At 37.8% G+C, this 16,030-nt stretch overlaps 1 protein-coding gene across 1 annotated transcript in view; it reads right to left on the minus strand.

The window, feature by feature from the left end:
* LOC126441769 (uncharacterized) overlaps positions 1-16,030 on the minus strand; it is a 220,455-nt gene that overhangs the window by 190,999 nt on the left and 13,426 nt on the right. The window contains exons 2-3 of the mRNA XM_050090689.1: positions 8,380-8,578; positions 6,198-6,271 (exon numbers count right to left, since the gene is read on the minus strand). Coding sequence (XP_049946646.1) covers positions 6,198-6,271; positions 8,380-8,506 — 201 coding nt within the window. The 5' untranslated portion in view covers positions 8,507-8,578. The remainder of the gene's footprint in view (positions 1-6,197; positions 6,272-8,379; positions 8,579-16,030) is intronic.

A 16,030-nucleotide genomic window follows, 5' to 3' on the forward strand; every position in this document is an offset into this window, starting at 1 on the left:
CAGGAGACATACCACACAATATCCACCAGTACATCAATGCAATACAGCTACATCCAAACATATATATACAAATACAGAAATCCGTAATTATTGATACATGTTCAATTACCCGAAAGTTCCTAAATGCAATATAACACATACCGTACAGTTAAAAGGAAGTGACGCTTGATCAAGGTCCGCGTCACTCCATTTTTAACCGGACTTAACGTCTGAGAAAGTGAAGGAAATAAATAATAATAATCGTTTCAGAAACAGCACTATTAACAGTGCAGAGATGACCACTGTGGGAACTTCCAAGTAAAATGGTATATCATCCTGATTTCTAATCACCAAAAGTTACTTCCTTGCCAATATAGCGGAAAAATAATTTCCTCACTTGCCACGTGGTTTTGTCAGCATTGTGGGCGACACACAGTTACTTCTGTGAAATTTAAGGGAACCAGGACAGTGGAATATCTTCACAGGTTCACTTCCAGCTTTTATGGAAAATCGCATTCAACTCTGCCAAGCTCTGACGTCGTCCAAGACACCAGGCAAGCAGGCATTTGACTGACATGAACATATTGATATCCTGGTTCAAAGTGTCTCTCCTAACTGCCTCTCTGGCCATATTTATATATGGCCACAGTGGACCACCAAAGGGAACATCTGCTATCAGTCGTCCTAGGGACAGGGTCAGAATCTAAAAGGCCCATTTCTCGGACACGTATTAATTAATAATAATTGTTTAACAATTTGTAATCTTCTCAATTTGTATATAAATAGAATTAAGTTTGGTTTAGTTATTAAAATGTTTTAGCTGGCTACAATTTTTTAAAGCGGAATCGACAGTAGAACAAGACCTCTGAACAGCCTTTTTAAGATTCCTTGTTCTCATAGTTATTTATGAACTGTCTCGAAACTTGCTATAGCTGTATTACTGCACTATTGCAATCGCGTACTGTAGGTACAACTTTCTATTACAAATACAAATGATAATCAATTATGAGTAAGGACTTCATTTCAAATTTGGTTTTTAGTAAATAATTTGAAAACCAAAAGAGGTAACTTATTGGTGCTACATATAGAAGATGTTTACATCTTACTGAGGATGTTTCTAAGTCTAGTATTTAGAACCTTTAATTTTTCATAAAAACCCAAATAACTTTTGATTGTGATGTACATGATGTGCATTTGTATATTATGACCAGTTTTAAGCTCTCTAGTTCTATTATTTAGTGCCACTATTTTTTCTTAAGGTCGTATATTTTGCCTGACATATGAAGGGCTTATTTCAATAGTATAATTGAATATTTCTGGTATCTCAACTGCAGATTTTTCAGCGCTCATTTAATTTTAGGACTCTGTATCTCAGAATGAACAAAAATGGACTTGTACGACTATTGAAATAAGCCCTTCATATTCATTTGATCATTCTGAGACCTTAAAATGTTAAAAATAATATACTTAAGCCTACACTGATGAAGTTTGGAGCATTTAATTTAGATTTAATATCACAATTATATTATGGTGTAATCCTTTGTATGCTAAGCACAGATGTTATGATGATGTGACATTGGTAGTAGTGAATTGGAGTAAACCCCTGCACACTAGCTTTCCCCTGTGCCTCTTATAACGATACAGCACTTGTTTAGCCTCAAGTTAGCAGCAGTAGAATATTAGGTGCAAACTCGTTATGGTTTTACCATATGCCAATATGAGATGGAAGAGCTATTCAAGGTTTTTGCAGAATTAAAATCTGACTTTAATAATAAATTGGATACTACTTATGCAAATATTGAAACTGGAGGTATTAAGTTAAACCCAGAGGCAGATATACATTCTACATGTTTCTAAAGATATTTTATAAGTCCCTGCTTAAGTGTTGTGATGAATCCAAAAAACTGATTTTTCCCCGAGTTATTTGGAAGAGGATGATGCTAAATGAGGAACTGGTCATTCGCAGAATTCCCTTCTTGGAATGATTTTCAGGAAATGTTTAAGAAGTACTGGTTGTCCAGCACACAGGAAAAGTTAATGCTAGAGTTATTTGGCCCAAAATATTATAGTAATAGTTGGCATCCTGGTAGTTATAAGAAATACAGAATGTCCCAAAATAATGTATACATTCTTTGAAACTGAACATCTCTTTAATGAAAGGGGTTAGAAATACAATTTTAGTGGTACTAGGTGCCTCATGGCCCGACTTAAGATGGTAAATGTTCAAAGTGGTGTCTGTTCATCGCAATACACTGTCGACAAAGACTTACAACTGAGCGACATGCCAATGTTATTGTTTCCAATGGAATAGCAGCACAGACTTGTTTAATTTGCTCTCTAAGGTCATCCAGTGTGTGTGGTCTCACAGTGTAAACTGTATTCTTGAGAGTACCCCAAAGAAAGAAGTCTAGAGGAGTTAAATCTGGAGATTGAGCGGGATACTCCACACTCCATCTTCGTCCTATCCATCTGGTACGGAATGTATGATTGAGAAATGCCTTCACATCCAGGTGAAAGTGAGATGGCACCCCATCCTGTTGAAAGTAATAATCTTCCATTCCAGACACAACGCTAAGACCAGGAGTTATCATTTACAACATTTCCAAGTACGAGTCACCTGTGACAGTGTTGTTGAAGAAGTACGGCCTGATTAACCCTCTAGAAGACAGACCACACCAGACTGTTACTCCTAGTAGATTAACATGCCTTTGCTCAGTTACATATGGATTCTCCCTGGCCCAGTACACGCAATTATGGTTGTTAATTGCTCCATCAAGTTCAAACGTCGCTTCATCTGACCAAATAATTCGATCTTGGAAACATTGCTCTTCTTCACATCTGTTAATGTGCCACTCACAAAATTCGCTTCGCCTATCAGGATCATCCTCGTTAAGAGCATGGAGAAGTCTTGGAATGTAAGGCTTAAAGTTCTGAGATGGCAAAATTGTATGACCCCTGCTTCTGCAGATCCCAGTCCCATGAGAGCATTGCCTCACATACTTCTTCGGGGATCGTGTGTATGCCTGGATTACTGCATCAAAACCCTCGTTGTCTGTTGAACTTCTCTTTCGTCCGCTATGTCTCTTCTTCTCATTGTGCACTGTTTCTTCGATTTCAAACTTATCTCTGATTATTAGAATTGTTACTCTTGTTGGTGGTGGTATTCCAAATTCAGCTCTCCAATGTCTCCAATTTTTCCCGAGAACATGCAGGTTTACTGTATGATTAAATGATGATGGCGTCCTCTTGGGTAAAATATTCCAGAGGTAAAATAGTCCCCCATTCAGATCTCCAGGCGGGGACTACTCAAGAGGACGTCGTTATCAGGAGAAAGAAAACTGGCGTTCTACGGATCGGAGCGTGGAATGTCAAATCCCTTAATCGGGCAGGCAGGTTAGAAAATTTAAAAAGGGAAATGATTAGATTAAAGTTAGATATAGTGGGAATTAGTGAAGTTCGGTGGCAGGAGGAACAAGACTTTTGGACAGGGTTATAAATGCAAAATCAAATAGGGGTAATGCAGGAGTAGGTTTAATAATGAATAAAAAAATAGGAATGCAAATTAGCTACTACAAACAGCATAGTGAACGCATTATTGTCGCCAAGATAGACACAAAGCCCATGCCTACTACAGTAGTAGAAGTTTATACGCCAACTAGCTCTGCAGATGATGAAGAAATAGATGAAACGTATGACGAGATAAAAGAAATTATTCAGGTAGTGAAGGGAAACGAAAATTTAATAGTCATGGGTGACTGGAATTCGTCAGTAGGAAAAGGGAGAGAAGGAAACATAGTAGGTGAATATGGATTGGGGGGAAGAAATGAAAGAGGAAGCCGCCTTGTAGAATTTTGCACAGAGCATGACTTAATCATAGCCAACACTTGGTTCAAGAATCATAAAAGAAGGTTGTATACCTGGAAAAATCGCGGAGATACTAAAAGGTATCAGATAGATTATATAATGGTAAGACAGAGATTTAGGAACCAGGTTTTAAATTGTAAGACATTTCCAGGGGCAGATGTGGATTCTGACCACAATCTATTAGTTATGAACTGCAGATTGAAACTGAAGAAACTGCAAACAGGTGGGAATTTAAGGAGATGGGACCTGGATAAACTGAAAGAACCAGAGGTTGTAGAGAGTTTCAGAGCATAAGGGAACAATTGACAGGAATGGGGGAAAGAAATACAGTAGAAGAAGAATGGGTAGCTCTGAGGGATGAAGTAGTGAAGGCAGCAGACGATCAAGTAGGTAAAAAGACGAGGGCTAATAGAAATCCTTGGGTAACAGAAGAAATATTGAATTTAATTGATGAAAGGAGAAAATCTAAAAATGCAGTAAATGAAGCAGGCAAAAAGGAATACAAACGTCTCAAAAATGAGATCGACAGGAAGTGCAAAATGGCGAAGCAGGGATGGCTAGAGGACAAATGTAAGGATGTAGAGGCTTGTCTCACTAGGGGTAAGATAGATACTGCCTACAAGAAAATTCAAGAGACCTTTGGAGAGAAGAGAACCACTTGTATGAATATCAAGAGCTCAGATGGCAATCCAGTTCTAAGCAAAGAAGGGAAGGCAGAAAGGTGGAAGGAGTATATAGAGGGTTTATACAAGGGCGATGTACTTGAGGACAATACTATGGAAATGGAAGAGGATGTACATGAAGATGAAATGGGAGATATGATATTGCGTGAAGAGTTTGACAGAGCACTGAAAGACCTGAGTCGAAACAAGGACCCCGGTGTAGACAACATTCCATTAGAACTACTGACAACCTTGGGAGAGCCAGTCCTGACAAAACTCTACCATCTGGTGAGCAAGATGTATGAGACAGGCGAAATACCCTCAGACTTCAAGAAGAATATAATAATTCCAATCCCAAAGAAAGCAGGTGTTGACAGATGTGAAAATTACCGAACTATCAGTTTAATAAGCCACAGCTGCAAAATACTAACGCGAATTCTTTACAGACGAATGGAAAAACTGGTAGAAGCAGACCTCGGGGAAGATCAGTTTGGATTCCGTAGAAACGTTGGAACACGCGAGGCAATACTAACCTTACGACTTATCTTAGAAGAAAGATTAAGAAAAGGCAAACCTACATTTCTAGCATTTGTAGACTTAAAGAAGGCTTTTGACAATGTTAACTGGAATACTCTCTTTCAAATTCTGAAGGTGGCAGGGGTAAAATACAGGGAGCGAAGGGCTATTTACAATTTGTACAGAAACCAGATGGCAGTTATAAGAGTCGAGGGGCATGAAAGGGAAGCAGTGGTTGGGAAAGGAGTGAGACAGGGTTGTAGCCTCTCCCCAATGTTATTCAATCTGTATATTGAGCAAGCAGTAAAGGAAACAAAAGAAAAATTCGGGGAAGGTATTAAAATTCATGGAGAAGAAGTAAAAACTTTGAGGTTCGCCGATGACATTGTAATTCTGTCAGAGACAGCAAAGGACTTGGAAGAGCAGTTGAACAGAATGGACAGTGTCTTGAAAGGAGGATATAAGATGAACATCAACAAAAGCAAAACGAGGATAATGGAATGTAGTCAAATTAAATCGGGTGATGCTGAGGGAATTAGATTAGGAAATAAGACACTTAAAGTAGTAAAGGAGTTTTGCTATTTGGGGAGTAAAATAACTGATGATGGCCGAAGTAGAGAGGATATAAAATGTAGACTGGCAATGGCAAGGAAATCGTTTCTGAAGAAGAGAAATTTGTTAACGTCGAGTATAGATTTAAGTGTCAGGAAGTCGTTTCTGAAAGTATTTGTATGGACTATAGCCATGTATGGAAGTGAAACATGGACAATAACTAGTTTGGACAAGAAGAGAATAGAAGCTTTCGAGATGTGGTGCTACAGAAGAATGCTAAAGATAAGGTGGGTAGATCACGTAACTAATGAGGAGGTATTGAATAGGATTGGGGAGAAGAGAAGTTTGTGGCACAACTTGACTAGAAGAAGGGATCGGTTGGTAGGACATGTTTTGAGGCATGAAGGGATCACAAATTTAGCATTGGAGGGCAGTGTGGAGGGTAAAAATCGTAGAGGGAGACCAAGAAATGAATACGTTAAGCAGATTCAGAAGGATGTAGGTTGCAGTAGGTACTGGGAGATGAAGAAGCTTGCACATGATAGAGTAGCATGGAGAGCTGCATCAACTAGTCTCAGGACTGAAAACAACAACAACAACAACATGTCAGCATACAACACTCACATTCTCTGTTTTCCAGTAACACTTTAGCATCCATTTCCTTTGTTCAAACGATAACGCCATGTTCGCTGACAATCCTGAAACAGAAGAAATCATTGTTATGTTTTTCACCGCCTTCTTAATTATTACCCATAAAAATTGTATTTCTGTCTCCTTTAATTAACGATATTCTCTGTTTCAAAGAGCGTATACATTATTTTGGGACACCCTGTATATTGAGTGGTAGCTAAAAAGCTGGGACACCCTGTATATTGAGTGGTAGCTAAAAAGCTCAAAATACGTGGACAATCCTATAGAGGACAGCCTGTAATTAAAGTGTTGGTGCAGAGGATACCTTACTATGTCAAGAAAGATATATAATATTTTAGCAGATGACGGCAAACTGTTTATTGACATTTATCAAAGGTATTGATATACTGAACAAAGAATGAGGAGACTACGCACAAGGTGACAACTGCCAACCAGACAATAATGAAGAGAAAGGTATCCACACACATTTTAACGAAAAAGTAATACGAAGTATTGTGAAGTAAGGATGTGGAATAATAATAGGAGAAATAATCAAGGAAGTAACGAGGCATAGACAATTCATTCTAGTAATGTAAACAACATCATCAGAAACTAGGTTGACACTTAGTGTGGTGGCTGATGTGAAGGTGGCTGATGTGAAGGTATCTCCAGCAGCTGTCGCTCCCATCAGCCACCGTGCCGAGTGTCAAATTGTTGTGTGAACAGTAATGTAAGTACTAATATGCTGATTGACTGGAGAACACCTTGCAGTTTGTTGTTCACTTTACTGATCAGATGAACACGAGCTCAATGCAACTCACTTTGCTTGTGTTGCACAATAGACAGGGCATCACACAGTTGAGTACCATCAGCTTACAGTCATGTGATGCCTTTTGATACCACTGGAAAGTTGGCGTTGATTTGTAAACTCACGTCACCAGTTTTGTAAAGGGCTCATCGATACTGCTGTGGAGGCCGAGTTGCCACCGTGTTACGGTAGGCCGGGTTTGAGAGTTTGTGGAATGGCTTCTGGTGCAGTACACCGCTAAGACAATTTGTCCCTGGCATTATTACACAACTGCGCCCCAGGGTCAGGTGACAGGATAGGTGAATGAAGATTCAACAACACTCCAACAAATTAGCAACAAAGTCACACAAATGAATTAAAAAGGTTTACTTGTCTTTGTGACTTGTTGAATGATTAAGTCTGCAATACTGCATGTAATATAAGACAAAAGAGGCCCTCAATGGCTAAGTGCAAATGATTGAAGGTAAACTTCACAGTACATAGCAAATGAAATTTTTACAAGAACTGTCTGTTCACTTTTAAGAGTTCACTAAATGAAGTTCCCTGTCCAAGTCAGCTCTGGACGATGATCTATAAACAAGTGGGCGAGAGCTGCTCTTCTATCGTCCGAGCAGGCTTCTTTCCGTTGTCGTCTGGTCATTGGCGGACTGTAATCGGTCAGCAAGTGGCTGAGGCGAGGTCGATATCTTTACCCTCAGCGCCATGGAGGTAAGAATAAGGGGAGATGGCGCTACGAATCCCAGCCGTACTACGTTTTGAAGCCATGGGGGCGTGGCTCGCTGCCATGACACTCTGACCAAAACATTGTCAGTGTGCTATAGCGCTGCGTGTATTACAGTTGCTAATTGCACCATATACACATGTAACGTCATCAGATTGGTTGTTTCAAAGTTTTTGTTTGAAATAAAATCTCGTAAAGGTGAAATTCCACATTTCTTCTGATTAAAAATAGTTTTTAATGTAATATTACGAACAGCTAGCCTTCAATGTAAACGATACAATGTTGTTAATTCAGTAATAAACGTGTATCACAAACTGAATAATAGAAACTGAAAACTAAGTTAGCTATACCCTCCCTCCAAAGACCCATAAATACATCTTGTTTGTAATACATGCTGGGACATTTCAGTTACGTTACACTACTGGGAAACACTCTTCATTACCACCAACATTTACTGAAATGTGGTACATAGAATGGCAAATCTAAACAGTGCCCTGTTTAGGCCAGTTAATGTAGTGTTAGCTTTTAATTTGGTACATGATGAAGACAAAGTGAGTTACTCAACACTTCGATTATCGACGATACGTACGTATTATACTGAAACGTGAACTTGAAAACTAAGAATTTAATTCTTTGAATTAACATACCTTTTGCAAATGTTTTGGGTGTGTAGGGAAAACTGATGGTACAGCATTTTCTCGGAGCCTTACTGTTGAAACGGAAGTTCAGTCTATGTCCTCTTCTCGGAAATGCTGAGAACATATAGTGCTCCATTTAGACGCACACCAATTCTTCCTCCTCACGGCATTCTCCCACAGAGCTTTCCGACTTTCATTTTTAGGAAATCTACAGGAGAAAAACACGCTATAGTACAAGTACCGATGTAGCACACGTTCATTCACAATGAAGTTGTAAAATCACACTTAACGAGACAACTTACACATGAAATGTTATTCCCTTCGATTTCGCATCACAATCAGAAAGATTCGTACATCCGAACACCACACAAGTCACCATAATAGCGCAAAATCCTTCCAAAAGTGAGCGACCAGCCTATGCACACAAGCTTACAGCAGCAATGTTTTGGTCGGATTGAGATGGCTACCCTCGGCTTCACATAGCTTCACAGCTGTGACATCACGGCGTCTCCCTCTATTCTTACCTCCATGCTCAGCGCCGACGTGGCGCAGGTGGAACTCGCGCAAGTGGATAGTCTCTATGGCACTGGCACCAGCTCGCATCTTTGCACCTGTGTCTTGTTCGGATGACACAGCGCGTTGATGTATGTCAAGTTTAGAGACAACGTATCTGTAAAGAACTCTTTGGCAGTTCTGATAGCACTTTATTAATCACTATCAGGCTCAGAAAAGATCGTCTTGTTTTGGTGTAATAGGTACAGTAATACTCAACAACATTAACACAAGAACCTCATTGTGTAAGTACAAGCTGAGGGGGAAATGGAGGGAAGCCCCCTGTTCTTTAATTTTTGTACTCTTAGTGGAGATTTCACATAGATTTTCTTGCTAGAGGAGATCGGTTGGCTTACATCAGTGCAATTTAATTTCACCTCTTCTACAGCTCTGTACAATGCGTGTGCAAGGCAAGTGATGTGTGCCACACTGGGATAGAGACTCTGAAGTCTGTAGGCTGCTACAGCCATGTATGAAGCACCATTTATTCGTCTCTATTCACACCAACTAGTGACAGTAGCTTCATTGAGTTGTCAAACGCAAAGGCGGTTGTCAAGCTGTTTATTCTGCTGAGAGCTTCACACCCTTAGGAGAAACATTTCTCCAGGTCCGTCAACTTTAAGGACACCAACAAAAGTATTTACAATTTAACCCCTATCCAAATTGGTGATTTCCGATAGACGCCCTAATCTCTTGGTCAACGACTTTAGTTCGTATTTTGTCGAGCATTTCCTCGTAGCACACAGATAAATAGTCGTTTCTCAGTGTAGCTTCATCTGGAACTGGATTTATTTTGTACTTCAAGAACTGTCTGAAGCGGGGATTCTTCAGCTTCTCCAATAGGACATTGCAAGACACCACCATCTTAAACAAGTTCTTGCACCTCTGAAGATGGACATGTCTACTCAAATAACAGCGTTCGTCTGCTGTCCTTTTCAGCACTTATCTTCGTGCAGCTACTGTGTTTGGAGGTGTTGCAGTGTTTTTACACGTTAAAGTCGTTTCCCCCATTAACCTTAACTTCATATAGTTTATAAAATAATATTTCCTTGTCATTGCTGAAGAATTTCTCCCCTGGTTTCATCGAAAAGGACTAAGTTTGTATTCAAACTGAATGGGGCGACTACTTGTGCTACGTTTATTACGCCAGAAGCCACCCTTGTTGGCTTTGAGAATGTTTTGTAGACTCTGTGCAACAATCTTTATATCAGTGAACGGACTACATAATGTGTTACACTGCTTGTCTACTATAAACCCGATAAATAAATCTTTGTAGTAATTGTGTTTAATTGTGACAACATTACATCAAACATTGTCATGTGAGTAAAATTTTCGTGTTTATATTCTTGTGTACTTAAAAATACGACAAACATTTGGATTTCTGGAAAAAAATTTGGTCGAAATATGATTCATTATGGAAAAAGTTGTCCGAAATTTGACCTATTACTAAAAAAGATATAAACATAATTTTTGCTACATTAAAGCTTTGTGGATGAATTGCTGTAAAATTCACCCTAAAGTTCAGGAAAAAGATTTGACACTAAGATCCATGCCAAACTAATAATAGAATAGTAGGCCCTCATTCAGAGAAGACAGTAATCCTCACATGGCTGAGACCTATTCTTGAGTAGTTGTTTAAAGAAGGAAAAGTAAAAGCTAAGGGAGAACATTGTAAACCAATAGTAGTGAGTGACATTTTTGGAAAGAAAGTTGATGTTCACCTATATTCTGTGCATAAAATATCATTAATCTTACACCATGGCTAGCGCTAATGAGGAAGAAATATTGTTGCCTCCTAGTACCAGTAATGGGAGTGTGTGTTACCGGAACCACCTGTAATAAAGGGAAGCAAATTAAAAAAGAAACATGACTACCAGTTACGATTAAAAAGTGGAATTTCCATCAAACATTGTTGCTGGTGCCATAGATATCCTGTTAGGATAAGATTGGTTACTTGATAATTATTATCGATTGGATTTCAACCAGAAAATATTTGTGTGGAAAATAGGTAAAAAGGTAGCTAGCATAGCTTTCCAAAGCAATCCATTGAAATCCAAGCAAGGCCCATCATCAGAGGAGCATATTCATTTAGTTGTGTTTACTGATATTATTGCAACAGATGAAATTAAACAACAAAAAGAAGGGAAGTATTAAATCAAGAGGAGTTGGCATTAAATCGATAGCAAGAGAATCACCTGTAGTGTCAGAAGAACGGAAATCTTAATTAGAAGGTATTCTGTTAAAACATAAAGATGTGGTCAAAGATAACTTGGGACTAATGAAGGAATACTTCTGTAAGTTAAAGTAAAATATGACACAGTTTTTTTCCTTTTGCAAGTCATATCCACTACCAATAAACCTTCGAATTGCAGTGAGAGATGAAATATGAAAGGAGATAGACAGCAACATAACTCAATGTATTTTTAGGGTCTGTTGTGGGTACTTAAGAGACTTGTGGTAGGTGTTCATTTAGTTTTAGATTCATGATCACTCCATAAACACAAAGAGACAGAAAGGGTTAGAACCCTGAGTACAGAAGAGATGTTATCTAACTTTGATGAAGCAGAATTTCATATTTCCATAGATTTCATGGAAGGATACTGGCAGGTAGCATTACATGACCACTCAAGGCCATACACAGCCTTCTTATTCGAAAGAAAATCTTTTCAGTTTAAAGTAAATGCCATGGAAGTATTACAATTCGCCTTGGGTTGTGAGCTGTACCAAGGAAAATGGAATCCAGGAGAGGGTGATCACAGAACAATAGCTTTCATTAGTTGAAGTCTTGGCAAGCATGATTGAATTACTCCATTACCGAATTGGACATTCCTGTGTCAGTTTTCATTCCTGCTCAATATTTATTAGGGAGGGAATTAGTGCAAGAATTAATAATGTATGTCAATGATTTATTAATAGTCTACAAGACTTGGGAAGACTGTTGACAATTATTGATATATATTTTGAGGTGACTGGAAGCAAAAGGGTTACTAATAAAAGTACTTTTGGTGACAAGAGTTGACTTTTTGGGACACAGTGTGGGAATAATGGGAATACAACCATGTCCAGAAAGAATGCAAGTTATAGAAGACTGTCCAGAGACTAGAAATATTAAGCATCTATGATCACTTTTAGATTTGGCTGGATTCTATAGGAGCTTTGTAAGAGGCTAGGCTGTGAAAGATGCTCATTTATCGAACTTATTGAAATAGAAAACTATCTGGAACTGTGATGAAAGTACAAAAGAAGACTTTAGCAATATTAAGCAATCTACAGCAAAAGCATCATCCTAAAGTGAATCAGGTGTTCAAACTAGCCATTGATGTACAATAATTCAACTTGGGTTGTGAGCTGTACCAAGGAGAATCGAATCCAGTAGAGGGAGCTCACAGAAAAACAGCTTTCATTACCTGAAATATTGGCAAGCATGAGTTGAATTACTCAATTACCGAACACTTTGGAAGCAAGACAAGTCACTATTTTACACTGACTATGAACTTCACTACATAATAGATGAGAATAAATATTTTATGAGTATATAGCGTCCCCAGTGCTATATTACGAAAATACTTAAAAAACAGTATTTATAAAGAAGAGACATTTAAAAATTGAATGATATATTTTTATCATGTAGCCGTAAAACAATAATTCCTCTGTCGAGAAATGCAAAGAAATGCAATGCAGAGAAATACAACAAACTGATCTAAAGAGATGACAAGATACGCTCTTTTGTTAATTTTTTTAGTAGTCTTCACTTCTTCTCTTGTCTTGATTGTGTATAGACGGACATCTTGCGAGTGCTGGCAAATGTAAGCATCTTTGTATGAGTTATATATATATTGATTTAATATTATTGTGCACTTTTAATTTGTAAGAGGTGATCCCGATTTCATGTCCGCCTTCCTTGAATTAACCTGCATTCAAGTAATTTACAGTTCAACAATCGCAGCGGCCGATGCAGCCAATGACGCCATTACGTGGCGATATTAACTTATGAAAAATTAGCGGAAGCGAAATACTCGCCCGCTATTAACATAATATTAATTTTTCTACACGGTCGCATGAAGTTGCAGAAATACGTAGCTTTAAGATTCTTATTTTCAGTCCCATAGCCGAGAGCCAGAGCCAGGACTCTGACTACAATACAATGGTTAATGGAGGTAAGAAAAAATACTTTCGCACGTGTGTGGGTCGCAATTGTAATTAATAACTAAAGATCTTTTGCTTTAAAGTGAGCTGACTAGCAGAGGAAATTAATATGAAAAGTTTATTACATTGTTCAGCTTATATGCTCAAGTTTTAAGATTCAGCGAGTCTAACATTCATTAACGTAACAAATAATTTGAGATTAATATTGCTAAAAAGGAGAACTTCAGGAAATCATTTAATCGTAAATCAAAATTAAATGAAATATCATTTTTATTAAGGCCCACCACGTAAGTCGGCAACAATAAAAAAATAATAATAACAATAATAACAAGACTAGGAGCTTTTACAGAACTTTTAAACAAAAAATAACCAAGTACAGCCCACCGACACTCCAATTACAAGATAAAAATGGTAATACTGCACACAACAACAGGGATAATTGCAAAATTTTGAGGGAATATTTCAGAAACCTTCTCAACTGTAAAGAACCAATTGAAAAAATGGATTTCAGCAACTCAACTTCAACAAGTCCTAACTCAGAACCACCCACCGTCGAGGAACTACAATCAATCATTTTGAATCTCAAAAACTACAAGGCTTCGGGAGAGAACCAAATTACAGCTGAACTGTGGAAAAATGTCAATAGAAATGCCATAGAATCTCTCCAAAACATATTTGAAGAAATATGGAAAACAGAAAGAATTCCGGATGAATGGAAGATGGCCCTCATTCACCCAATTCATAAGAGGGGATCCAGAACAGACCCCAACAATTACAGAGGGATTTCGCTCCTTGACGTAACATACAAAATACTGTCTAAAGTCCTTTTGAACAGAGCAGAACCCCAGCTAGATTGTCAACTTGGAGAATACCAGGCAGGCTTCAGGAAGGGAAGATCCTGCCCAGAACAAATTCTAAACCTCAAAAATCTTATGGCCTACCAAAAATCGAGAGCAAAAGCGTATGTCATCACATTCATTGACTTTCAAAAGGCGTACGACTCCATAGACAGGGAATCTCTAACCTCCATATTAAAAGAATTGAACCTAGACAATAGAACTACAAACCTAATTAGAGAAACCATCACCAACACATACTCCAAAATTAAATTTATGGGAGAACTCTCAGACCTATTTGAGATAAAAACTGGAGTACGACAAGGTGATGGACTCTCTCCATTGTTATTTAACTGTGCCCTAGAAAAAATAGTAAGAGAATGGAACAAGAAAATCAATAGTGGAATCCGACTAGGAACAAAAAACAAAGGCATCAAGGTTAATTGCCTAGCATTTGCAGATGATATGGCCCTACTAGCTGAAACATGGGAAGAAGCCAAAGAACAGATCCTCGAATTACAGAAACAAGCAGAGAAAATAGGCCTTAAAATTTCTTTTGAAAAAACCAAAATAATCACAAATATAAAAAAGCCAATGAAATATCTTAAAGTAAGAGACCAAAAGATCGAAATTGTTAAAGAATTCAAATATCTTGGTGAATGGATTAGCTGGAACGCCCTTGAGAAAAAAGCAATAGAATTAAGAAGAAACAAAGTTGAACTAGCCTTTCAGCTTACTAAAAATACTTATAATAAAAAGTCCCTCTCATGGAATTCAAAAATAAAACATTACAACACTGTCATTAAACCAGAAGCACTATATGCAGCCGAGACATTATCTATCACTAACCATGGCCCAATTGAAAGGCTAGAGATCAAAGAAAGAAAAATATTGAGAAAAATTTTAGGCCCCAAATTTCATAACGACAAACTAATTCATACCAAAAATGAAACACTCTACAAAACCACAGAAAAACTTTCGGATACAATGAGGAAAAGAAGAATTGAGTTTTATGGGCACATACTCTGAATGAACCCAAATAGACTTACAAAAAGAATGTTTGACTACTTCAGGAATAAAAAATCCAAACCAAATTGGTTTATCCAAACAGAGAAAGACTTAAGAGAACTACACATCACAGAAAAAATGCTCACAGACAGGACCGCAAAAATGATAAGCAAAGACAGAAAAGAGTGATTCCAGCTCCAAAATAGAAAGAAAAGAACGATTGTCATCTCTGATGAGGAAAGAAAAGCAAGATCAGAAAGAATGAAGCAGTACTGGGCGAAAAGAAAGGCACAGAACACACAGAAGTGATTGATTCAACGTACCCCAAAGTTGGGTGAAACGAAGAAGAAGAAGAAGAATAATAATAATATATTAAATTACGACGGCCGACGGACGCGAGACCAGAAAGAATGCAAGTTATAAAAGACTGTCCAGAGACTAGAAATATTAAGCATCTATGATCACTTTTAGATTTGGCTGGATTCTATAGGAGCTTTATAAGAGGCTAGTCTGTGAAAGATGCTCATTTATCGAACATATTGAAATAGAAAACTATCTGGAACTGTGATGAAAGTACAAAAGAAGACTTTAGCAATATTAAGCAACCTACAGCAAAAGCATCACCCTAAAGTGAATCAGGTGTTCAAACTAGCCATTGATTTATAATAATTCAACTTGGATTGTGAGCTGTACCAAGGAGAATCGAATCCAGGAGAGAGAGCTCACAGAAAAATAGCTTTCATTACCTGAAATATTGGCAAGCATGAGTTGAATTACTCAATTACCGAACAATTTGGAAGCAAGACAAGTCACTATTTCACACTGACTATGAACTTCACTACATAATAGATGAGAATAAATATTTTATGAGTAATATCTAGATAAGTATGCATGAGAAGATAGCATTTACTATTAAGGAATTACTCATTACTCACAGAAGTCACCATAATTTACCACAGCCCACATTTAAAAAGAACAAGAGATCAGAAGAGACATCAGAACTGAATAGATTCTCTCTTACATGCATAGCCATCACCACATAGAGAGATAAATGGCAAGAATATCCAGATTACATTCTAAGTCCAAAAAGGCTACTCTGTAAAAGGAACAAAATATAT

Source organism: Schistocerca serialis, unplaced genomic scaffold (genome assembly GCF_023864345.2).
Source record: "Schistocerca serialis cubense isolate TAMUIC-IGC-003099 unplaced genomic scaffold, iqSchSeri2.2 HiC_scaffold_1370, whole genome shotgun sequence".
Taxonomy (NCBI): domain Eukaryota; kingdom Metazoa; phylum Arthropoda; class Insecta; order Orthoptera; family Acrididae; genus Schistocerca; species Schistocerca serialis.